At 35.8% G+C, this 26,476-nt stretch overlaps 1 protein-coding gene across 3 annotated transcripts in view; it reads right to left on the bottom strand.

Moving 5' to 3' along the window:
* Positions 1–26,476, bottom strand: part of Alh (coiled coil domain containing protein Alhambra) — a 294,506-nt gene that overhangs the window by 125,038 nt on the left and 142,992 nt on the right. For all 3 annotated transcript variants that reach the window (XM_090391968.1, XM_090391969.1, XM_090391970.1), the window contains one exon: positions 3,348–3,494. In XM_090391968.1, coding sequence (XP_090248094.1) covers positions 3,348–3,494 — 147 coding nt within the window. The remainder of the gene's footprint in view (positions 1–3,347; positions 3,495–26,476) is intronic.

The following is a 26,476-nucleotide window of genomic DNA, read 5'->3' as shown; positions in this document are numbered from 1 at the left end:
TCCCCCCCTTCTGTTTAAAGAATATGCAGATTAATAGTCATTAACAAAAACACTCTTATAATATATAAAGAAAATATTATAAGAATAATTTACCATACATAAAGAATGACCATACCACCTAAGATTAGCTCTACTAACACATTCCTGAATGCTAACAATGGCAAATTCTTTCCTAATATCTTAATTTTTAATGTGATACTGCCATTGATGCCATTTCCTCAATCCACTAATCTTTCTCATAATTTTCATATCTGTGGTCTCCACTCTTTGATCAAGTGTTTTATTTCTAACCCAGGTCTTAGATCCATAAATTAAATTGGTTTAAACAATGACTTGTATAAGTTTAATGTTTTGCCTAATTTCTTTCTTATTCCATATAAATTTATTTAGTTGACTTCCTACCATACCAGCTTTACTAATTTTGTTATCTAATTCCATATTTAATTTTCAGTCTTCACTAAAAATTGTGCCTAAATAGATGAAATGTTTTACTTGTTCTATGGATTCCCCAATCAGGATACAGTTGATGTTTTCAATATTTCTGCCTATTTTCACTGTCTTCTTTTTATTGCTGATTTTCATACCAAATTTATTACAAAACAATTATTCAATTTAGTCAGGAAATCTTGCTGACTTGTACTGCATTTATTCAGAGGTATAACATCTGCATAAAGCAAAGAGCTAAGATTAATATTGCCAATTTTGATATCAACTTTAATACCACTTTCCTTCATGATGTAGTCCATATAAATAATGAATAACAGCGGAAATAATGTGCACCCCAGTTGCACATCTGATCAAACATCAAACCATCTTTCTGTACCTTCATCAATTCTAACTGCTGATGGATAGTTAAAATAGACTCTGACTCTGTATTGCTCAATATAATGTCCCATTCACACTATATAACTGTAGCGTTTTTCAGCTTTTCTCTGGCACCTTGTCACATGCCTTTTCTAGATCTACGAAACTTAAATATAGAACCTAGTTACATTCCCAAGAATTCTCAACTATTTGTCTTAAACTGAAAATCTGATCCCAACGACATCTATTTGACCTGAATCCAATTTGTTCTTCACCAAGCTACCTTTCCACAATTTTTCTTAGCCGTTTTCTCAAGTATACTTGCATAAATCTTTCCAGAAACACTCAATAAGGCAAAACCTCTGTAATTCTAACATTCAGCTTTATTTTCCTTTTTACAGATGGGTACTATGAGAGCTCTACACCAATCATCAGGAATTTGACAGGACCAGACCCTATGAATTATGCACTGTAGTCAATGCAACACTTTTATACTTAGATACATAAGCATTTCTGGTCAAATATCATCTACTCCAGCTGTCTTTTCACATTTCATGTTTTCGATGACTTTTTCTACTTCAAGTAGATATATGTATTTCTAGATGCATTCCTGTTGGGAGTTTTCTACCAGCATGCTGACACTGCTTGTTTCATTTAGCAATCTTTCAAAGTAATTACTCAGGACATCTAGAATATCTTTATCTTCAGTTTTCATGCCACCTTTATCATCTCAGATTACTTTTACAGTACTCATTCCTCCACTTTTAAGCTTTCTCAATAGCGCTCCAGAATATTTTGCCACCTTTCTGGTATTTATTTTCTATGTTCTTATCAAAATCTTCATGACTTTTGTTTAGCTAATTTTAGACACAGCTTTGCTTCCTTACATTTTTCCGTGTATTCTCGACCAGCATAAGCTAAATTAATTGGCAGAAACTTTTGATATGCTTTCTTCTTTTACTTGACTGCCTATGGAGTTATGAATTTTCTATCCTTACAGACAACCCCACCACGTGCTTCTCTGGCTGAAACAATCAGTTTCTTCACGGTTTGCCACTGAATTTCCAAGTTCTGGTTCTTGTTTTCAAAATCTTTAATTTTTTCTTGAATAATGTTTGTGTATTGGGGTCTATAGTTCATTTCTGAAAGCTACTCAACTTAGATTCGATTTAAAACTTTCTCACACACTCTTCTTTTCAATATGAAAATCAATTTTATTTTGCTCAAAACTAAATGGTGATCACTTTCTATTTCAAATCCTCTGTAAACTCATCCCGAACGAGTGGGAAAACTTCACTGTCAACTAGAACACAGTCAATGAGACATTTCTTATTTCTTGCATCTTGTCTTCATGTGAATTTGTGCACATTTTTATGTTGGAACATGGTGTTAGTAATAACTAGTCCATGTACTGAACAGAAATCTAGCAAGCACATAGCATTATTATTAGCTTTGCTCTTTTCTCCAAATTTTCCCAAAACATTTCTAAATGTCTAGTAATCATTTCTATTCTGCTGTTTAAATCTCCAACAAAGACAGGCTTTTCCTCTTTCATTGTGTTAGCTGCCTTGAAAAATTCCTCCATTTCTTGCTTGGGACAACAGGCACAAATAAGTCTCATTGCTTAGTTCCCAATTTTGATATTTGTCCACATCATTCTACATGATATTGCCTGCCATTCAAGAAGATTATCCTCATATTTAGTGTTGAATACTATAGCTACTTTTTCTTTTCCCTGATTGTTATTGCCAGAACATAACATTTTGTATTTGTTTCTTAGAAAAATATCACCTATTTTTGTCTTCTTTGTTTCAGTCATGCCCGTTATGCTGATCTGGTATTTATCCAATTGTTCTGCTAGTTCCATATTCTGACAGTACCAATCTTGTACTGCTAAAGTTGATTTGGGATGTGTTTGGGAAATGTTTTGTTCCAGTAGATTACTTTGCACTATTCCCCATGATTTCCTGATGCAAACAACAGGGGCCTTGTTTGACACTCCAAATAGATTCTGTCATGTTTTACCATAATTTTACATTGTGATTTAAGCCAATAGGAATACAATTTGGTCAGCTACATCCCAAATTGCCACCTATCCTCCTTTATTCAGTATACAGGTAGAAGCCTAACAGGGTGCACCACAAGAAGATGAGGACTGGACTTGAGGACTGAAGTCCCAGTCGGTTCTCCACATTTCTTAAAAGGCTATATGAAGGACTCTTCCCATTATTCTTAACAGTTTGGTTATAACTATCTCCTTGTTGTATGGCTACTTAAGTTACATTTCTTTGTGGACTACTGCTTTTGGGCAGTTGGTCAGTATATTTGCTACATTTATTCCCGAGAATAATCAGTCAAGGAGTGCTTCCCATCCAATCAAAATTCACTATTGTGAATCTCGTGTTCCATATGAGTTCACAACTGTAAGCATCTGTTATGTTATTTAAAAATCTGTTACATAGATCACTAATATATATAACTTTTCTTAATATGACTGTCAGATATATATGTTAATTCAGAAATTCAATACAAGAATACTATACACTATTTCTGGAGACACCGGTGACAGCTGATCGAGCTCCTGTTTATTTTTTGTGGTAGGAGGTATGGAACCAGATCCAGGACTTCCTGGTGATATATCTTCACCAGATAAAGTAACTAAGCTATCTTTTGAAACTTTCTGTTTGGACCTATTAAAATATAAACACAAAATTTCAATGAAACTGATTTATTTTTAGTTTTTACAATGCTGATAACTATAATACAAAGAGAGGTAACTGTATTAATAAAACTACGCAGACCTTTAACTTGTTTCTTTTTATTTAAAATATAGAAATGAGAGAAAAAATATAAAATATTTAAACATAGGTAGAATGCACTAAGGAACAGCGAAAAAAGAAAAAAAAGGGATACATGCTCACGCATCACCAGTCTTGGTCACAGCTGTATGCACAAGAGCACTTATTACAGAGTTCAAAGGAGGCAATGGACAATTATAAGCATCAAAATGCAAAGAGATTATGTCCTATAACTATAAAAAGTTTAGTGATAGTTTATGGTAACCATACCAAAACTTGGATAACAAACAGTATCTTACTGGTCTCCATTAAAAGACTGCCAAATCTGAATTTGACTTTTTATGTTTGCTTAACATGAACTCTGTACCTTAGTGTTAATGATATGGTATGCGAAGCCAAATTTATCATATAAAGAATGTGATGCCATATTAATTAATTTTTGAAATTATGGATTCTACGACCATGTTAAAATAACTCTTTTTATTATCCCGACGTTTCGATCTTCATATCAAGATCATCATCTGGAGCATACATAAATATACAAGACAAGCTGCATTACATTTCAAACCATAAGCTACAGAAACAATGATTTGATCATATGCTACTCACTGCCATGACCTCTAGTGGGAAAAAAAAAAAAATTACATCAAGCTAGAATTAATTTATGATTACATGAATAAACATTCTTGCTTACAGATAGTTTTCCTTCCAGTAACAGTCATGTCCTATTTCTATTATTACAAAATGAATAAACATTCTTTCTTAAGATTTTTTTCTTAACAGTGATGTCCTATTTTTGTTTTAGGATCCTGGATTTTCTACAGCCTTGTTTATAGTTGTTCTTAGAGAGGAAGGATTCGTGTGGGACGAATATATGCCTTCCATATGTAAGGTGATTTTTAGACCATCATTATTGTTTAGATTGGGATGGTTGATAATGATCTCACAGGCTTCCTTAAACATGTGTTCATACCATGTTTTGGTGTGATGTAGACAACTAGTGCTTTTCCAGTCAATTCTATGTAAGGTGTTCAGGGCATGATCAGAAAGGCAACCAGCATCACCATAATTATTACATTTCATGTGTCGTTTATGTTCTTTTTGTCTGATCGGAATTGTGCGTCCCGTTTCTCCTATGTATGGTATGTTGCAGGTGCAGTAAATACGGTATACTCAAGGGTGGGCCAGCAGAGGGAGTGGGTCTTTGGATGAAATGAGTAAGCTTTTTAATTTTGAAGGAGGTTTAAAGGTGGCTTTGAGGTTGTATTTTTGTAGTTTTTGCTTTTTTAATGAGGTCTTGTAGAGAATTTTGTAAATAGTGTTTTGGCTGTATCAATTTTTTTGAAAAGTATTGCTGATCACTTTAAATTCGTCTTTCAGTGCCTGTTCACTGGAGCAGATCTTCAGAGCCCCGTTTTTTAGGGTATTGAAGACACCTAGTTTTTGTGTTGGGTGGTGGTAGGAGTTTATGTGTATATATATTGGCCAGTATGTGTCAGTTTCTGGTAAACAGTGAAGGAAAGATTGCCTAAGGGGAGATGTGTGACAAGTGTATCTAGAAACGGTAGTGTGTTATATTTTTCAATCTCGATTGTGAACTGTATACGTTTGTGTTGCTTGTTCAGGTGGCAAAGGAATGTATCTAGTGTCTAACAGCTGAGACCAGATCGCAAAAACATCGTCAACGTATCTAAGCCAGACTTTGGGTTTTAACGGGGAGGAACCTAAAGCAAGTTGTTCAAAATGTTCCATATAAAAGTTAGCAATGGGGGGGGATAATGGTGAGCCCATGGCTGTGCCTTCTTTTTGTAGGTAGAAAGCATTTTGCCATACAAAATAACCAGAATGTAATACATGCACAAAGAGTGCCATGATATCTAGAGGAAATTTGTTCTGTAAAAGATGGATTGTGACATTGATTGGGACATTCGTAAAGAGGGCAGAGATGTCAAAACTGACTAATAGATCATCTTTTTCTAATGTAATGTCTTTGATGATGTTTATGAAGCGTTGTGTGTTTTTAATATAGTAGGGGGAATGACCTAACCAACTCCTTCAGTGTTGCAGCTATTTTGGCTAAGTGATAAGTCGGGTTATCAATCCCTTCGATTATAGGCCTTAGCGGTGTGTTTTCTTTGTGAATTTTCGGTAGCCCGTAAATTCTCAGGGGACGTATCTTCGGACCATGTGGTAATTGACTTAAGTAGGTCATTGGTAGGTCATTCCCCCTCCTATATCAAAAACACAGAACACTTCATAAACATCATCAAAGACATTACATTAGAAAAAGATGATCTATTAGTCAGTTTTGACATCTCTGTCCTCTTTACGAACGTCCCAATCAATGCCACAATCCTTTTTTTTACAGAACAAATTCCCTCCAGATATCACTGTGCTCTTTGCGCATGTATTACGTTCTGGTTATTTTGTATGGCAAAACGTTTTCTACCTACAAAAAGAAGGCACAGCCATGGGCTCGCCATTATCTCCCCCCCCCACACACACACCTATTGCTAACTTTTATATGGAACATTTTGAACAACTTGCTTTAGGTTCCTCCCCTTTAAAACCCAAAGTCTGGCTTTGATACGTTGACGATGTTTTCGCAATCTGGTCTCATGGCCGTCGGACACTAGACACATTCCTTAGCCACCTAAACAAGCAACACAAACATATACAGTTCACAATTGAGATTGAAAAACATAACACACTGCCGTTTCTAGATACACTTGTAACACATCTCCCCTCAGGCAATCTTTCCTTCACTGTTTACCAGAAACCGACACATACTGGCCAATATATACACATAAACTCCTATCACCACCTAACACAAAAACTAGGTGTCATCAATACCTTAAAAAACAGGGCTCCGAAGATCTACTCCAGTGAACAGTCACTGAAAGATGAATTTAAAGTGATCAGCAATACTTTTCAAAAAAATGGATACAGCCAAAACACTATTAACAAAATTCTCAACAATACCTCAATAAAAAAACAAAGACAAACCAGACTACAATAAAACTATAACAATTCCCTACATTAAAGGGACATCAGACAAAATAAACAGAGTACTACAAAAATGCAACCTCAAAGCCACCTTTAAACCTCCTGCAAAATTAAAAAGCTTACTCAACTCATCCAAGGACTCACTCCCTCCGCTGGCCCACCACGGAGTATACTGTATTTACTGCACCTGCAACATACCATAAGTAAAATTCGGACTTGTGATGAGTGGTAAAGCTGGTGAAAGTCTTGATCATTATGCAGAATGAATGCTCGCTTATACGTATACTTTTAGAACACATTCATACGCATTTCACTGATGTAACTCTAGTGATGTTATTTATTTCTGAAAAACTTGACACAAACTTGCTTTACAAGATTCTTGAAACTACAAAAACATTATAATTTGCCTTCAAACACTAATGTTGTACTTATTCTTTCACTTCGGGCACATTTAAAAAAAATGGATACCACACACAGCGGAAACTTTGCTAATCAAGTCCTAAGCGTCGTCTGCTTCTGTCACGACTGCAGCGCCTCCTCGCCAAAGTACACAGTTTTAAAGAGAATTCGCAAGTCTTTGTGACAAAAATCTTTACAGCTCCCTTTGGGGGAAGCACATCCGTCACAGGAGTGTCGATGTTGCATCTACAAAAAAAACTCAGGCGAGTAATTGACTCTAAAATACAAGAAATGAGGTGAGAGCTTTATGGTGCGATGCAGCTCCCACACACACAAAAAAAAACTATATAATTATCATTAACTAAACATCAAGAAAATATATAATCATTATTAAGAAACGAGCCAATAACATTAATTAATTATATCAGTTTTTAATCTGGAAAGGGCATCAGCGTTACCGTGACGACTACCCTTTCTATATGTAACAGTCAGATTATAACGTTGTAGGGCTAAAGCCCATCGGGACAACTTGGCACCATGAGGGGCACTTTTAGTTAGATAGGTCAGAGGGTTATGATCTGAAATTACCTGTATTTCAGCACCAAATACCCATGTGTCAAACTTTTTCAACGCCTCCAAGACGCAAAAAGCTTCCCTTTCAATGGTTGACCATTTCATTTGACAGGAATTTAGTTTCTTACTGAAGAAAGCAATGGGCAATTCTTTTCCTTGTTCGTTGTTTTGAGCTAAACATGCGCCAATTGCTGTTGCTGATGCATCCGTATACAACTGGAACGGCTTGTCGAGATCTGGAGTATGCAAAGAAGGCATTTTTATAAGCTCTTCCTTGAGTTTCGTAAAAGCTTCATCAGCATCAGTAGTCCAAGGAATGTTGTTTGGGACACTTTTCTTAGTCACACAAACAACGGGATGAGCCCATTCACTGACACTTGGCTCAATGAGACCCATATCTAACAGTTGTTTGACTTGTCGATCTACTTCCTTTTGTAGAGTGATTGGCACCCTATAGGGTTTGAGTCTCTTAGGGGAACAGTTCTCTGTAACTTTGATGGAGTGTCCATCAACTTTGGCATGACCAGGTTTGGAACTAAAAACATCTGCATATTTCCGGAGGATGTCAAAAAGTTCTTGTTTTTGTTCTTCCGTCAAGAGAGCTTTCATATCCTCAAGGTGTTTCCTAATATCTTCAACTGATTTATTCATCTTGTCAGCAGGTGCATAGTGGAGTGTTCCGAAATCTTCATCTAGTTCGAAAACTAGACCGACATGATTAATTCTTTGAATATATGGTCGAAGCTTATTTATGTGGAGCTCCCTGATGCTTCCATCCTTCATCTCAACCTTCGCAGAATGTGGTCTAGTAAGTTGGACGACTGTAGCAGGTCCTGTCCAAGTATTTAGAAGCTTATGAGAGGATGAAGGTAACAATACTAAAACCTTTTCACCAACCATGAAGGATTTTTCTTTGGAACGAAGATTATATCTGGAGGAGTATTGTTCTTGAGACCCTTTGGCATTCTCGGATGCAATTTCATGAGCTTTTCTTAGATTTTCAAGAAGCTCTTGTAAATAATTTTCAACCGAGCGAGAGGCAGCAGTTGGGATGACTCGTCCACCAGTCCAAATTTCCTTTAACAAAGATAAGGGGCCTGGAGGTAATCTTCCATATACCAACTGGAAAGGTGATAACCCAGTAGTGCTATGTGGTACTTCTCGGTATGCGAATAGAAGATAGGGAAGATGTAAATCCCAGTTTCTTCCATGTTCCTGTATATTCTTATTCATCATCTCTTTTAAAGTTCTGTTCCAACGTTCAACAGCGCCCATACTCTCAGGATGTCCTGGAGTGGAAAAACGTGGAGCTATGCCTAGCAGATCTTCAAAAGCTTGAGTGAGTTTAGATGTGAAATTCGTACCTTGGTCGGTACAGACCATTTTAGGAAATCCAGTCTGAGTAAATATCCTCATTAGAACGTTACATGTAGTTTTAGCACTTATTTCCTTGACAGGTATGGCTTCGGCCCATCTAGTGCATAAATCAACAGCACATATTATGAATCGATGTCCTCTTCCCGATGGGGGTTCTAACGGTCCGATACAATCCACGCTCCATACCTCAAACGGAGCTTCTGGTCTGACGATAGGTCGTATGGGGATTCTATCTCTATATGTAGCAGTCCTTCTCATTTGACATTCCTTGCAGCTTTCGCAATATTTTTTCACGTCTTGTTTAATGGTAGGCCAAAAGAATGAGTACTTGATTCGCTGACGGGTTTTCTTTTCGCCGAGATGGCCAGCAAGAGGGATTTCATGTGCCATCTTTAAGACATTCTCTCGTTTCACACGCGGTAGCACTACTTGGCTAATATTCTCGCCACAAATATGTTCATTATGAAGCAGAACCCCATTGTCAAACGCATAGGAATTTTTCTGTCTTTTTGCCCATTCAAAACACCTTCGAAGCGTCTCATCATCCTTTTGAAGTTTGCCGAATTCGAATTTTGTTTTTTCTGGTATACACTCATTTTCTTCACCTGGTGGGGACTCTATCGTACTTACTGCCAATGCTGTACTGGTTATTTTCGAAGGCATGTCTTCATCTTCATCATCTTCTGACCGTTTATCGCTTAAATCTTTTGATTTCAGAACCGGTGTCTCCCAATGATGACTACTCTCATGTAGCTCGACGCTTTCGACCAGCATTTCATAGGCAGAGGAGCTCAGTAGCAGATCGGTAACCAGTTTTCTTGAGACAGCACATGTGACTGGAACATTACCATGTAAATTATCATCAATTTTCATTTCAAAAATCCTTAACGGTGTTATTTCATTTTCTCCGAAAGCAGAAGATATTTCTATCTTACTTTCTCCATCATGGGGCGTATCTGCCACTAAATCTTCGCGCACTACCGATATTTGCGCTCCCGTATCTATTATTCCATTTAAAACCCTACTTCCACATTTGATTTTGACCACCTTCAAATCATCTACATTTCGATCAATGTCCACTGATTTGGATACTGGAATGGAAATTTTGGCAGTCAACACACCTGATTTATCGTCATTCCCAGTGATAGACGTTTGAACTAGGTTACTGTGTGCTGTAGTAGGAGTACCTTTTGATTGACTATTTTTTATACAAAACTTGGCAATATGACCTTCCCTTCTACAAGTAAAACAAGTTGGTTTGTAGTGAGGCTTGTATGAATCATCATTTCGCCACGGCTGGTACCATCTCGGTGGACTTTGAGAGGGAGATAACTTATTTTTGAATGTTCGCTCAGCAGGTGGAGTATAAGGTCTAAACTTTTCAGTAACCTTGTCCTTCGGAATAGCTCCGATGGGCTTCCTTGATGTACTACGAACACTGTCGTATTCGTCCAATCTGTCAGCTAACTTGGTTGGAGAAACGAATTTTGTCCAGTCGTCTAAGAGATGTTCTCTCACTTCATGTGGTACTTTCTTCTTCAGTTGATCCGTAATAATTAGATCTTTTAACCCTTCAAAATCCTTGATATCAAGGCCACCAATCCACTCTTCGAAATAATTAGTTATTTCATAACAGAAATCCCTCCAAGATTTTTCAGCAACCTTTTGGTGCATCACAAACTTTTTTCTGAAACTTTCAGGATTCAGTCTAAATCTCTTTAGTAGAATTGTTTTAATATATTCATAATCTTCGCAATTTTCTTCTGACTCTCTACCAATTAATTGGACAATCTCAAATGGTAACAAAGTCAAGAGACATGATATCCAGTCTTTAACATCTATTTTTGTTCTCTTAGCTTGTCTTTCAAACAGGGATAGGTATATCACAATGTCATCCTCTTGTAATCTAAACCTAGGCATTAGCTTAATTAGTTCAAGACAATATGGTTTATTGTCACTGGATACTGGAGTTGAGGTTGGTTGAACACGCGCTTCAATTTCCAGTTTCTTCAACTCGAACTCCATTTGTTCTCTTTTCTGTTGGGCCCCCAATTCATCTTTCCGGCATTGGGCTTCTAGTTCTTCCTTCCGCCGTTGAGCTTCTAATTCTTCTTTCTTCATCAGTTCTTCCTCGAGTCTGGTACTAATAATCGTCTCCAACATCCCGTTAACAAATTCTTCTTCATAAAATTTATTTCCCGTAATAATCATTTTAAGATCTATCACTTTCATTTCAACAGTTGGCTTCTCTCCCAATTCTTCAGCCAATTTACGTAAATCTTCCTTTCTACCTTTGGTTAAATAAGTCATGGTGCTAAACAATAACTCTCTTTACTGATAAAAAAAATCACCCTAAAAAAAAGAATCAATTGCACTTTCTTTTTTTTTAAAAGCCCAAAAAAGAGATGTATACATTTGGCGATTATGGGACTCATAATTAAATTCAACATATCATTTGTAAACATAGATAAATCTTACAATATTATCAGATAAAAACTTCAACTACACAATTTACTACACTTTCAAATACACAAATATATATATATATATATATATATATATATATATATATATATATATATATATATATATATATATATGTGTGTGTGGATATATAAAAACAAAACAAAAACAAAAACAAAAAAATAGTTCCGATTTTACACCGCTACTATATAATAACTGAAATCTCGAAACAGAACTATCAAAACAGTATGCAAAAATTAACTATGATAACACTGTCGTGTTCTTTCTCTGGCGAGAAATCACAAGTTCTGACTGTTCCAAGATGGAACTAACATGCAAAACAGGACAAATCGGTAACTGCAGAACAAAATAAATTTAAAATGAAAAAAAAAACAACTATTCTGAACTATCTGGGACGAAAATATAGCTTGAACACTGGCGTGTTTTTCATTTATCCAAACTGTTGTACTACTGTTCCAGGATGGAACAAAATTTGAATACTGACGTATTCTTTCTCTGGCGAGAAATCAAAACTACTACTGTTCCAGGATGGAACAAACTACGAACACTATTTTTTTTTTTGTTTTGTATTAAAACAGACTTTCGCCCAAATAATCAAAATAGAACTCTAAAACATGGGAGCATGCATTTACACAACGAATTGCTCTCACCTTGTAGATCCTGTCGGCTGCGCCAGTAAAATTCGGACTTGTGATGAGTGGTAAAGCTGGTGAAAGTCTTGATCATTACGCAGAATGAATGCTCGCTTATACGTATACTTTTAGAACACATTCATACGCATTTCACTGATGTAACTCTAGTGATGTTATTTATTTCTGAAAAACTTGACACAAACTTGCTTTACAAGATTCTTGAAACTACAAAAACATTAGAATTTGCCTTCAAACACTAATGTTGTACTTATTCTTTCACTTCGGGCACATTTAAAAAAAATGGATACCACACACAGCGGAAACTTTGCTAATCAAGTCCTAAGCGTCGTCTGCTTCTGTCACGACTGCAGCGCCTCCTCGCCAAAGTACACAGTTTTAAAGAGAATTCGCAAGTCTTTGTGACAAAAATCTTTACACCATACATGGAGAAACAGGACACACAATTCTGATCAAACAAAAAGAACATAAACGACATATCAAATATAATAATTATGGTGAAGCTGGCATTCCTGATCGTGCCCTGAACACCTTAGATAGAATTGACTGGAAAAGCACTAGTTGTCTACATCACACCAAAACATGGTATGAACAAAAATTTAAGGAAACCTCGAGAACATTATCAACCACCCCAATTTAAACAATAATGATTGTCTAAAAATCCCATACATATGGAAGGCATATATTCGTCCCAAGAATCCTTCCTTTCTAAGAACAACTATAAACAGGACTGTAGAAAATCCAGGATCCTAACACAAAAATAGGACATTACTGTTAAGAAAAAAATCTGTAAGAAAGAATGTTTATTCATGTAATCATAAATTAAATCTAGCTTGATGTAATTCCCCACCCCCCACTAGAGGTCATGACAGCGAGTAGCATGTGATCAAATCATTGTTTTTCTAGCTTACGGTTTGAAATCTATCACAGCTTGTCTTGTATATTTATGTATGCTCCAGATGATGATGATCTTGATATGAAGATCGAAACGTCAGGATAATAAAAAGAGTTATTTTAACACGGTTGTAGAATCCATAATTTCAAAAATGAATGCTGATCACTGTGTAACACTAAAAGAAAGGATTATGATAATTTGTGGAGATTCGATCCACAAGCGATGCAATCAATACGGTAAGCAAAAGAATCAGGTTTCTAATTTGATCAATTGACTGGCTTTTTTAAAACGGTGTATGGACAGCAATATCATTCCCAAGTGCATCAGTCTAAAAAGAAAATTCACCTCAGCAAAAGCGCAACGAATATACTTCGCATGGAGAAAGCACTTCTCAGAGAACAAATCCAAGCTTCCAGAAAGAACTTAGCTGCTACACAAAACAAGCTATAAAAAGAAAAAAAAATGGAACTTTCAAGCTACGTAAACGCAGATATCTGGATGATCCTGGAAAAGATTACTGACAATATGGCAAACCACATCCTCCGAACAAAGAAGAAAACCTAACTTCTAAATTCCAAAAACTAATCGAAAGAACCAGCTGCCATATTCAAATTTTTCCACAGTGAACAATAACAACCAACCAGAAGCAAGAAACAACAGGAGCCATCAATCACCTACAGGTAACAGTAACATAGTTAACCTATCCAACCATGCTTTAAATAAAGATGAAATCTCGATACTTAATAAAGGTTTCAATTATGCTATAGCACCCAAATCGATAAACAAACTTGAATTTATTTGTAATATTGAAATAGGCCTAAGATTCATCCCAAATAACATAGCAGAAAAAATACGTTTAGAAACCACCAACATTTTAAATCATAACAAAACAATAACAAGCAACCTAACTAAACACGAATTAACAGCAATAAAATCACTAAAGTCAAATCCGAACATCGTAATAACCAGAGCAGATAAAGGAAGTGCCACCATTATCTTAAACCGAACCACTTATGTGGAAAAAATGAATCTGCTAGTCTTGGACAATAACACATACCAATCAGTTAACTATAACTCAACTAATAGATTAAAAAAGAAAACAGAGAATCTACTTAAGTCAATTACCACATGGCCCGAAGATACAGTCAAAAAACTATTTTCACACTACGCTCGTTCCCCAGAATTTACAGGCTACCAAAAATTCACAAAGAAAACACTGCTAAGGCCTATAGTCAAAGGGATTGATAGCCCGACTTATCACTTAGCCAAAAAAATAGTGGCAACACTCAAGGAGTTGGTAGGTCATCCCCTCCTATATCAAAAACACACAACACTTCATAAACATCATCAAAGACATTACATTAGAAAAAGATGATCTATTAGTCAGTTTTGACATCTCTGCCCTCTTTACGAATGTCCCAATCAATGATACAATCCTTTTTTTACAGAACAAATTTCTTCCAGATATCACGGCACTCTTTGCGCATGTATTACGTTCTGGTTATTTTGTATGGCAAAATGCTTTCTACCTACAAAAAGAAGGCACAGCCATGGGCTTGCCATTATCCCCCCTATTGCTATCTTTTATATGGAACATTTTGAACAACTTGCTTTAGGTTCCTCCCCTTTAAAACCCAAAGTCTGGCTTAGATACGTTGACTATGTTTTTGCGATCTGGTCTCATGGCTGCCAGACACTAGACACATTCCTTAGCCAATGCAAAGTACATGCAAAGGACTCATTGCTGTCCATTTCCAATGTACCTATAATTATGGTATAGCAACTTTTTTTAACATCTGACTGAGTCTGATTGAAATCAAAACTCTGCTGAATATTAGCTTGATGCTTAATGTTTAACTCATTATGAATAACTCTACTAAGCATTTTTCCAGCTGGATAGCTCGTAAAGAAGTTATCCTTCCTCAACTTCATTTTTCATATTCTAGACAACATCATTTTGAATCACTTCCTCAAAGCAATGCAAGAAACTTATCTGATGACAAAATAAATCTTTTCAAAATTATACATCCAATTATAACTATCAAAACCTCACCTTATTCCAAAAGAACTTTAATTATTAGCAAATTATAACCAGAAATTACTACAGTTGCTGAAATTGCACAGGTAGTACATTTCCCTGACTCCCCATAATAAAGTTCACACTTGTAAGCTCAGGTTAGCATCTGGATTCCAATCACCATGTTTTTAGGCAAAAAATATTCTTGATTTATTCTGTCAACTCAACACATGACCTAAAACACTTTCTATTTTTCAACACTGACCAGATAACATCACAAACTTGGAATAACATCCATAATTCAAACTGGGAGAATGTTGAAGCACTTGCAATAAATAATAATCTAATATTAACTATTAATAAACACTTTGAATATATTAATTACATCTGATCAGTTTTCAATAAGTGCAATGTCTTTAAGTCTTGTAGACAGACTTATACATTGGTTGACATACTTCTAATTTTTTGGAAAATGACAATGTAAACTATATTATTAATTATAAAACTTTAATTAATAACTACCTATGTTATATTTCCATCTTCAGGGATCACAAAACAATGATATGTGCACACAAGCACTAACACTAAGCAAATGAGGCTGAAGAAAGGCAACTGAAGTTGGTCCTAGCTAAAGGTACCCCTAGAGCCTTGTTCTTCAACCTGTGGTCTGCCAAAAATTTCTTCGTCTCTCAGAAACAACGCTCCAGCCACGTATATCAAATTTCTAACCTCTAAGCAGCAGCAGATGTCGCACAAGCTAAAAATTGTAATTTTATAACATTGGATTTAATAAATAAAATACTATATACATTGGTTTATATTTCTGTCTTAGCCATCAGCCGGTCCGTGAAATATTTCTCCTATTTTTCCCGCTCCGCAGGTGTAAAAAGGTTGAAGAACGCTGCCTAGAGGATTAAATTGGGAGGGCTGATGTTCTTTGAATGCAAGCTTCCCAAATTTGGGGCAGTCTCATGTACCCAAATTTGTTGAGGTTTGGGAAGTTTTTCAGAGCTGAGGCTGATTCAAGGAACAATCTTTCATGCTTGTACTTGCTGCAGTGTAGTAAAGCTTCTTCCAGCGTATTCTGTGGTGGGTCCAATGCATGGTCAGCAAGTCCTGAGAGGCTGGTGAAACTGGATGATGTAATCTTTGTGTTTGGATATCCTGCCTGTTTGGCCATAGTAGGATAGTTTGCAACTGCAAGGACCTAGTATACTCCAGGTAGGTTTAGGGGAAATGGTTGGTCTTTGGTGGAGTGGATAACTGATGCCAATTTCTTATGTGGTTGTAACTAGTTATGAGGTCATATTTTCTTAGGATTCACAGAATACACTGGAAGAAGGCCACTTTATTACACTCAGCACGTATGAAAGATTATTCCTTGAATCGGCCTCAACTCTGAAAAACTTCCCAAACTGCAACAAATTTGGGAAGCTTGCATTCTAAGAACATCAGCCCAATGGCCAAGACAACGCAATTTAGTCTGCTGGGGGACACCTTCAGGACTCTTAGACTAACTTCAGTTGCTGTTCTTCAGCCTCATTTGCTTAGTGTTAGTGCCTGCGTGCACATTTGTTTTGTGATCCTGAAGATGGGAATGTAACATTACCGAAATATAGGTAGTTATTAATTAAAGTTTTATAATTAATAATATAGTTTACGTTGTCATTTCCTAAAAAATTAGAAGTATGTCTTTAAGTCTGTTTCTTAGAACCTAGAAAATGACTGAAGCTAATAATTTACATAGACAAATTAATCAAATGATAATTTTGTCCAGAGGCCTCTTAAATAAACTAATGGACAACTATCAAATCTGAATGCAACAAGCTTAACTAAAAACTAATTAATCTAATAAATTCAACATATTAAAAATTTTTTATGATAAAGATCAAAAGTTTGTACACTAAACTGGATTAATTTTTCTTAATTACCTTCAACTTTTCCTTAATGTGCTAGGTTCAGTGGCCTGTAGCCAAGAAATTTAGCTTCAGCTAAAAGTGCATGTAAAGGTTCTTTTTAAGTCCTTAGACAGAACTTGAACCAAGTCTTTCCAACCAAAGGCTTTGCTGATACCAGTTGCAATACGGAAACTCCCCATAACTGCAACCAGAAGAGGTTATGGATGTCCTTACTACCATGAAAGGTTAGAGATCTAAGTCAGTCCAAGAAAAGCAACCAGACCTTGTGTAAATATCTGGATATTATGAAGGATGAGGGGAAGGGAAGTGTAATCTTTCTTGTATGAACAAAAGTAATAATCTATTACAAGAACTTCTGTAAATCACTGGAATCACATACCAGCAGAGCAGTGACACGAATAATGAAGAGCCAACTTTTTACAGTAATGTTTGCTATAGTGAATTTAAGGAAAAAAGACCCCCCCCCCCACGAGGAAAAACAGAACAAAGGAAACCAAGAGAAGAATTTTGGAAGAAAAGCTTGGTGAAGAACAAGCTGGATTCAGGCCAAATAGAGGCTGTCAGGATCAGATCTTCACTTTACGACAAATAGTCGAGAAAGCATGGGAATATAACAAAGATCGGTATTTAAGTTTTGTCGATCTGAAAAAGGCATATGACAAGGTGACTAGAGAGGAGCTATTCAATACGCTACAGTTATATGGTGTCAATGTGGCATTATATCAAGCAATTATTAGTGTTTATTTAAGTTGTAAGTCAGCAGTTAGAATTGAAGGAAGAACAGGAAGATGGTTTAATGTTAAATCTGGTGTCAGACAAGGATGTACATTATCCCCTCTGTTATTCATTATCTATATGGATCACATTATGAAGGAAAGTGGTATTAAACCTGATATCAAAATTGGAGATGTTAATGTCAGCTCTGTGCTTTATGCGGACGATGTTATACTTCTAAATAAATCCGCTACAAGTTTGCAAGGTTCCCTGACTAAATTGAATAACTGTTGTAATAGATATGGTATGAAAGTCAGCAATAAAAAGACGATGACAATGAAAATAAGCAGAATCGTTGAAAATGTCAACTTTGTTGTGAACAGAGAACCTGTGGAACAAGTAAAACATTTCACCTACTTAGGCACGATTTTTAGTGAAGATGGTAAATTAAATATGGAAATAGACAACAGAATCAATAAAGCTGGTATGGTAGGAAGTCAATTGAATAAATTCATATGGAATAGGAGAGAAATTAGTCGGAACACTAAATTAACTGTATACAGTGTTCAAACCAGTTTTAACTTATGGATCTGAGAGCTGGGTCAGAAATAAAACACCACTTGACCAAAGACTAGAGACTGCAGATATGAGAGTCCTGAGAAAGATTAGAGGCATGAACAGATGGCATCAATGGCAATATCAGATTAAAAATGAGGATATTAGGAAAGAACTTGACATTGTCACCATCCAGGAATGCGTTAGCAGAGCTAATCTCAGGTGGTATGGTAACTTAAACAGAATGGCAAGGAAAGATTAGCAAAACAAGTGTTCTCTGCCAGGTTGGCAGGAAAACGACCCAGAGGAAGACCAAGATATAGGTAGATTGATACGGTACAATGTGCCTTAGATGATAGAAATATAAGATCTGATAATGATAATATTGGAGTCTTGACAGGTAATAGACTGATTTGGAGGAAAATTGTAGATAGGAAGTTAGTAATGATGTAAATTTTTCATGTAGTACTATCACATCCTGTACACCCTTTGAGGGTACATGTCAGGAATTTGATGAAGATGATGATAAGGAAACCAAGAGAAATAATATGAGAAAGGGTGAGAAATATTATATATTGTTGGATTCTGATTATGTAGAGATTTAAGTAATTATTATTTGCTTCAGAATCCAACATGATCTTCCATCACAAAGGCTAGACTTGTAAATATTATTTAATGTAAACAACTTATTTTACAATTTAATATTCATATAACTACTTTAATTTTGTCTAATATTTAATTAATTAATCAAAAATATATGTATTAATAATGAAAATACTATATTAAATATTATTAAGCTATTTTATTCATTACTATATTAATATTATAAGAACTTGTATTTGATAATTTAACTGCGCATTAATTGAAATGTAAATATTCCTTATTTATTCCCATTTGTAGAAGTTTAGCGTTATGCAATACCTCAATTTTATTATATTTTGTTTGGTTGTCATGGAGACGTATGTAAGTGAGCGAGCACGTTTTGGAACACCACGTGAGGAGAAGGTTTATTGAAAAGAGTTTTAGATCACGAGAACAATTTAGGCGGGAAGGATGGATATAAAAAGGGAAGAACGCTGAAAATAGGGAGAGATTATATTATTAAGAGAGAGAGAAAGGAGAGGGTTGGCATTAGGTTGGAATCGGAGCATTCGGCATCAGGAATCATAGTGAGATAATAGCAAGTCGGCAAGTCACTCAAGCAGCTAATAAAGTCTACTAGTCGAGAAGCAGTTGCTGTGCATATAAAACCTCAAGTTAAGGAATTATTGTGTATTGCCTTAATTCATAAGAGATCAGTAGTATTTCATGCAAGAACGTTTGTTTATGTGTATAGTGACCGACGATTAATTCAGTTATTGCTTAGAAGATTTATTTAATGAGTGCCGTATACTGTTTAAGTGTTTACAGTTATAAAAAGTGTTTGTAAGTTAAAGAAGAAAAAAGATTATCGGTAAGATTATTCCAAACTTTAATAATTCTACACAGAGAAGTGTGTGAGTTTCATCCTAGAATTTCCCTATACTAACAGTAACTATTGCAGAGAATTAACTGAAGTGTAAAATTAAAAGTGTTTGTTTGTAAAGAGGTGCTACTGGAATTTTTATTGTATTTAAAACTTAAAGAACTATGAGATATTGATGTGAATGATCATTAAGGAACTTTATTAAATAGCTAAAAGGAACTGTGAGAAGACTGCATTACAGATAACAGAATTACCATTGTCTGAGTTTGCATGACTTTATTATCAGGAAGGCTGAAGTGTTTATAATAACTTATTTAGTATTTTGATCTTAAGTGTATAATTTGTGATTTTAAAATTAAATGTTTGTTTTTGTTTATCTAAAGTTGTATTTTGCCTGAATCTCCTTTACTGCACCATTCATAAAATATCCGAACCAAAGCGGGTAAATTAAGTAAGTCAAATATACTCGGCCAGTATATATTTTAAGGAGAAATAGTTGAAGGTTGATTTTTCTTCAATTCTTGAACTAATTCAGATATAGAGTGGCACAGTCTTTAAATATAAATTTTCTCTATATTTGAATTAGAAATCAACTCACAACTTATCAATTAGTTAAGAACATCGTAATTGTAATCATGTCGGATCCAAAGTACAGATTAAGAACAAGTAAGATCCAACAATATCATATGTATATTCACCATAATGCAGCAACAACAAGAAATAGTACAAATGCAAACAATAATGGAAGATATATAAGAACAAAACAGAAGAGTATGAAATTACAAAAATGAGAATGCAAAATTAATGTCACTTATCTAAAATCTTCATAAGCATTTAGCTTATTATGAAAATTTCAGGTTTTAATTTTAATGGTATATACTTATGTAAAGTCTGAACTATTTTCAAGTCAGTTTTAATTAACTTTATAACTGGTCACCTCTAACGACAAAGACAAAAAGAAATGAACAACATTAGTTTGCATTAGTATACTTCCTGAATGGACAGAGCTCTCTTGATGGACAAACTGATACTGCTTTCTTACAACTGTATATTAAACAAACATTGAAAAATATATAGTATTTCTTTAACAGCTCATTTTGTGTTTGAAAGATTCTTTATCCATAACAAAAAAATATTCATCATCATCAAATTCCTGACATGTACCCTCAATGGGTGTACAGGATATGATAGTACTACATGAAAAATTTACATCATTATGAACTTCCTATCTACAATTTTCCTCCAGCTCAGTCTGTTACTTATCAAGACTCCAACATTATCAGATCTTATATTTCTATCATCTAAGGCAGGGGTCAACAACCTGCTGCCATTTGACGTAAAGTGCAGATCTGATCCTGACAGCCTCTATTTGGCCAGAATCCAGCATGTTCTTCAACAAGCTTTTCTTCCACAATTCTTCTCAACCGTTTCTCAAGTATACTTGCATAAATCTTGCCAGGAACACTCAGTAGGGAAATACCTCTGTAATTCTCACATTCAGTTTTATTTCCCTTTTTATATATAGGTACTATTAGAGCTCTACTCCAATCATCGGGAATTAATCCCTCTGTCCAGACTTTCTGAACTATGCAGTGCAGCCGCTGTAAGACTTTTATACCACCATACTTCAGCATTTCTGGGCGAATATCATCTACTCCTGGTGCCTTTCCACATTTCAAGCCTTTGATGGCTTTTTCTACTTCAAGTATGGATATGTATTTCTGAGTGTATGCCTGTTGAGTGTTTTTTATCACTGTGCTGTCATCACTGCTTGTTTCATTTAGCAAGTTTTCAAAGTAATTACTCCATACTTCAAGGATATCTTTTTCTCCCTTTTCATGTCACCTTTATCATCTCTAATTCCGTTTACAGTACTCCTTCCTCCATTTCTAAGCTTCTTTAACAACCTCCACAATATTTTGCCACGTCTTGATATTTATTTTCTATATTCTTGCGAAAGTCCTCCCATGACTTTTGTTTAGCTAGTTTTACACAGTGTTTAGCTTTCTTGCATTTGTCTCTGTATTCTCTACGAGCACAAGCTGACTTATTTGCCAGGAACTTTTGATATGCTTTCTTCTTTTCCTTCACTGCCTGTTTAACTTCCTGTGGCCATCATGGAGTTCTGATTTTTCTATCCTTGCAGACAACCTCACCACATGCCTCTCTGGTTGAATCAATCAGAATTTTCTTCAAGGCTTGCCATTGATTTTCCAAGGTTTGGTTCCTGTTCTCAAACACTTTCATTTTTTCTTCAATAATCTTTGTGTATTTTAGTCTACAGTTCACATCTGAGAGCTGCTCAACTTTTATTCGCTTCAAAACTTTCTTACATGTTATTCTTTTCAATATGAAATTCAACTTTATCCTGCTCAAGACTAAATAGTGACCACTTCTAATTTCAAATCCTCAGTACATTCTATATAGAAAACATCACTATCAACAATAACATAGTCAATGAGACTTTTCTTATTCCTTGCATCTTCTCTCCATGTGAATTTGTGAACATTTTTATGTTGGAACATGATGTTAGTAATAACCAGTCCATGTCTGACCAGAAATCGAACAGGTATTTGCCATTATTATTAGCTTTGCTCTTTTCTCCAAATTTTCCCAAAATATTTTTGTATGTCTGACAATCATTTCCTATTCTGCTATTTAGATCCCTAACAAGGACTAACTTTTCCTTTTTCATTGTGTCAGTTGCTTTCTCTAAAGCATTAAAAAATTCCTCCACTTCTACGTTAATAGAACCCTGTGTGGGACCATAGGCACAAATAAGTCATCATCATCATCATCATCATCAAATTCCTGCCATGTACCCTCAAGGGGTGTACAGGATATGACAGTACTACATGAAAAAATTACATCATTACTAACTTCCTATCTACAATTTTCCTCCAAATCAGTCTGTTACTTGTCAAGACTCCAACATTATCAGATCTTATATTTCTATCGTCTAAGGCACTTTGTACCGTATCAATCCACCTATATCTTGGTCTTCCTCTGGGTCGTTTTCCTGCCAACCTGGCAGAGAACACTTGTTTTGCTAATCTTTCCTCTCCCATTCTATTTAAGTGACCATACCATCTGAGATTAGCTCTGCTAACGCATTCCTGGATGCTGACAATGTCAAGTTCTTTCCTAATATCCTCATTTTTAATATGATATTGCCATTGATGCCATCAGTTCACGCCTCTAATCTTTCTCAGGACTCTCATATCTGCGGTCTCTAGTCTTTGGTCAAGTGTTTTACTTCTGACCCAGCTCTCAGATCCATAAGTTAAAATTGGTTTGAACACAGTTTTGTATACAGCTAATTTAGTGTTCCGACTAATTTCTTTCTTATTCCATATGAATTTATTCAATTGACTTCCCACGATACCAGCTTTGCTGATTCTGTTGTCTATTTCTATATTTAGTTTACCATCTTCAGTAAAAATTGTGCCCAAGTAGCTAAAATGTTTTACTTGTTCCACAGGTTCTCCATTCACAACACAGTTGACATTTTCAATGATTCTGCCTATTTTCATTGTCTTTGTCTTTTATTGCTAACCTTCATACCATATCTATTACACCAGCTATTCAATTTAGTCAGAGAATCTTGCAGACTTGTAGCGGATTTATTTAGAAGTATAACATCATCCGCATAAAGCAAAGAGCTGACATTAACATCTCCAATTTTGATATCAGGTTTAATACCAAATTCCTTCATAATGTGATCCATATAGATAATGAATAACAGAGGGGATAATGTACATCCTTGTCTCACACCAGATTTAACATTAAACCATCTTCCTGTACTTCCTTCAATTCTAACTGCTGACTCACAACTCAAATACAGACTAAGTATTGCTTGATATAATGCCCCATTGACACCATATAACTGCAGCGTATTGAATAGCTTCTCTCTTGGCACCTTGTCATATGCCTTTTCCAAATCAACAAAACTTAAATACAGATCTTTGTTATATTCCCATGCTTTCTCGACTATTTGTCGTAAAGTGAAGATCTGATCCTGACAGCCTCTATTTGGCCTGAATCCAGCTTGTTCTTCACCAAGCTTTTCTTCCACAATTCTTCTCAACCGTTTCTCAAGTATACTTGCATAGATCTTGCCAGGAACACTCAGTAGGGAAATACCTCTGTAATTCTCACATTCAGTTTTATTTCCCTTTTTATATATGGGTACTATGAGAGCTCTACTCCAATCATCAGGAATTCGTCCCTCTGTCCAGGCTTTCTGAACTATGCAGTGCAGCCACTGTAAGACTCTTATACCACCATACTTCAGCATTTCTGGTCGAATATCATCTACTCCTGCTGCCTTTCCACATTTCAAGCCTTTGATGGCTTTTTCTACTTCAAGTATGGATATGTATTCCTGACTGCATGCCTGGTCAGTGTTTTTTATCACTGTGCTGTCATCACTGCTTGTTTCATTTAGCAGTTTTTCAAAGTAATTACTCCATACTTCAAGGATATCTTTTTCTCCTGTTTTCATTTCACCTTTATCATCTCTAATTCCTTTTACAGCACTCTTTCCTCCATTCCTAAGCTTCTTCAACAACCTCCAGAATATTTTGCCACCTTCTTGATATTTATTTTCTATATTCTTGCCAAAGTCCTCCCATGACTTTTATTTAGCTAGTTTTACACACTGTTTAGCTTTCTTACATTTGTCTCTGTATTCTGTAAGAGTAAAAGCTGACTTATTTGCCAGGAACTTTTGATATGCTTTCTTCTTTTCCTTCACTGCCTCTTTAACTTCCTGTGTCCACCAGGGAGTTCTGATTTTTTTATCTTTGCACACAACCTCACCACATGCCTCTCTGGCAGAATCAATCAATGTTTCCTTCAGAGTTTGCCACTGAATCTCCAAGGTTTGATTCCTGTTCTCAAACTCTTTCATTTTCTTTTCAATAATATTTCTACAGTTTACATCTGAGAGCTGCTCAACTTTTATTCGCTTTAAAACTTTCTTACATGTTATTCTTTTCAATATGAAATTGAATTTTATCCTGCTCAAGACTAAATAGTGATCACTTCCAATTTCAAATCCTCTGTACACTCTGGTGTCCTGCACCAGGGAGAAAACATCACTATCAACAATAACATAGTCAATGAGACTTTTCTTATTCCTAGCCTCTTCTCTCCATGTGAATTTGTGCACATTTTTATGTTGGAACATGGTGTTAGTAATAACCAGTCCATGTCCTGAGCAGAAATCCAACAGATATTTTGCCATTATTATTAGCTTTGCTCTTTTCTCCAAATTTTCCCAAAATATTTTTGTATGTCTCACAATCATTTCCTACTCTGCTATTTAGATCTCCAAGGACCAACTTTTCCTTTTTCATTGTGTCAGTTGCTTTCTCTAAAGCATCAAAAAATTCTTCCGCCTCTACCTTAGTAGAACCTTGTGTGGGACCATAGGCACAAATAAGTTCTCATTGTCCAATTCCCCATTCTCTTATTTGTCAACATTACTCTACTTGAGACTGACTGCCATTCAAGAAGATTAGCCTCGTATTTTGTGTTGAATACTATGGCTACTCCTTCTTTTCCTTGATTGTTATTGCCTGAATATAACATTTTGTATTTATTGCTCAGAAAGATCTCACCAGTTTTGGTCTTTTTTGTTTCAGTCACCCCCTATTATGTCGATCTGGTACTTATCTAATTCCTCAGCTAACTCCATTTCTTTGCCATTCAGGCTTCTTACGTTGATAGTACCGATCTTTAACTCTGGTGATGTTGAGTTGGGGTTTGTTTTCAGATTTGTTCCAGTAGCTGACTTTTCGCTGTTCGCCCTGGTTCCCTGGCAAAAACAACGGGGGTCTTGTTTAACCGGGCGACGCCCCAGCCGGCATGAAATTTTGTCATGTTGTACCATCATTTTTTATTTTGGTTTAACCAATAAGAATACAATTTGGTCGGCTAAATCCCAAATTGCCAGCCCATCCTCGTTCGTTCAGTATCAAAGTAGATATCCAACAGGGTGCACCACGAGAAGGTGAGGATTGGACATTAGGTCAGAAGCCCTGGTCGGTTCTCCGCATTCCTTTAAAGGCTATGTGGAGGTCTCCTCTCAGTTATACAGCTTTGACCCTTAAGCACACAAATAAGTCTTATTGTCCAATTCCCGATTAATATATTTGCCCACAGGAGACCTCCACATAGCCTTCAAAGGAATGCGGAGAACCAACCAGGTCTTCTCACCTAATGTCCAATCCTCACCTTCTCATGGTGCACCCTGTTGGGTATCCAACTGGATACTGAACGAATGAGGATGGGCTGCAATTTGGGATTTAGCTGACCAAAATTGTATTCTTATTGGCTTAAACCAATATAGAAAATGATGGTACAAAACTGCAAAATTTCATGCAGGCTGGGGCATCGCCCGGTTAAACAAGGCCCCCCCCCCGTTGTTTTTGGCAGGGAACCAGGGCGAACAGCATAAAGTCAGCTACTGGAACAAATCTGAAAGCACACCCCAACTCAACATCACCAGAGTTAAAGATTGGAACTATCAACATAAGAAGCCTGAATGGAAATGAAATGGAGCTAGCTTAAGAATTAGATAAGTACTAGATCGACATAATAGGGGTGACTGAAACAAAAAAGACAAAAACTGGTGAGATCTTTCTGAGCAATAAATACAAAATGTTACATTCAGGAAATGACAATCAAAGAAAAGATGGAGTAGCCATAGTATTCAACACAAAATACGAGGCTAATCTTCTTGAATGGCAGTCAGTCTCAAGTAGAGTAATGTTGACAAATAAGAGAATGGGGAATTGGACAATGAGAACTTATT

The sequence above is a fragment of the Typopeltis vanoorti genome, chromosome 4 (assembly GCF_054136105.1).
Source record: "Typopeltis vanoorti isolate ZY-2024b chromosome 4, IOZ_Tvanoo_1.0, whole genome shotgun sequence".
Lineage (NCBI taxonomy): Eukaryota > Metazoa > Arthropoda > Arachnida > Uropygi > Thelyphonidae > Typopeltis > Typopeltis vanoorti.
Note: the sequence above shows the minus strand (reverse complement) of the source record. Positions and strands in the feature narration are given on the sequence as shown.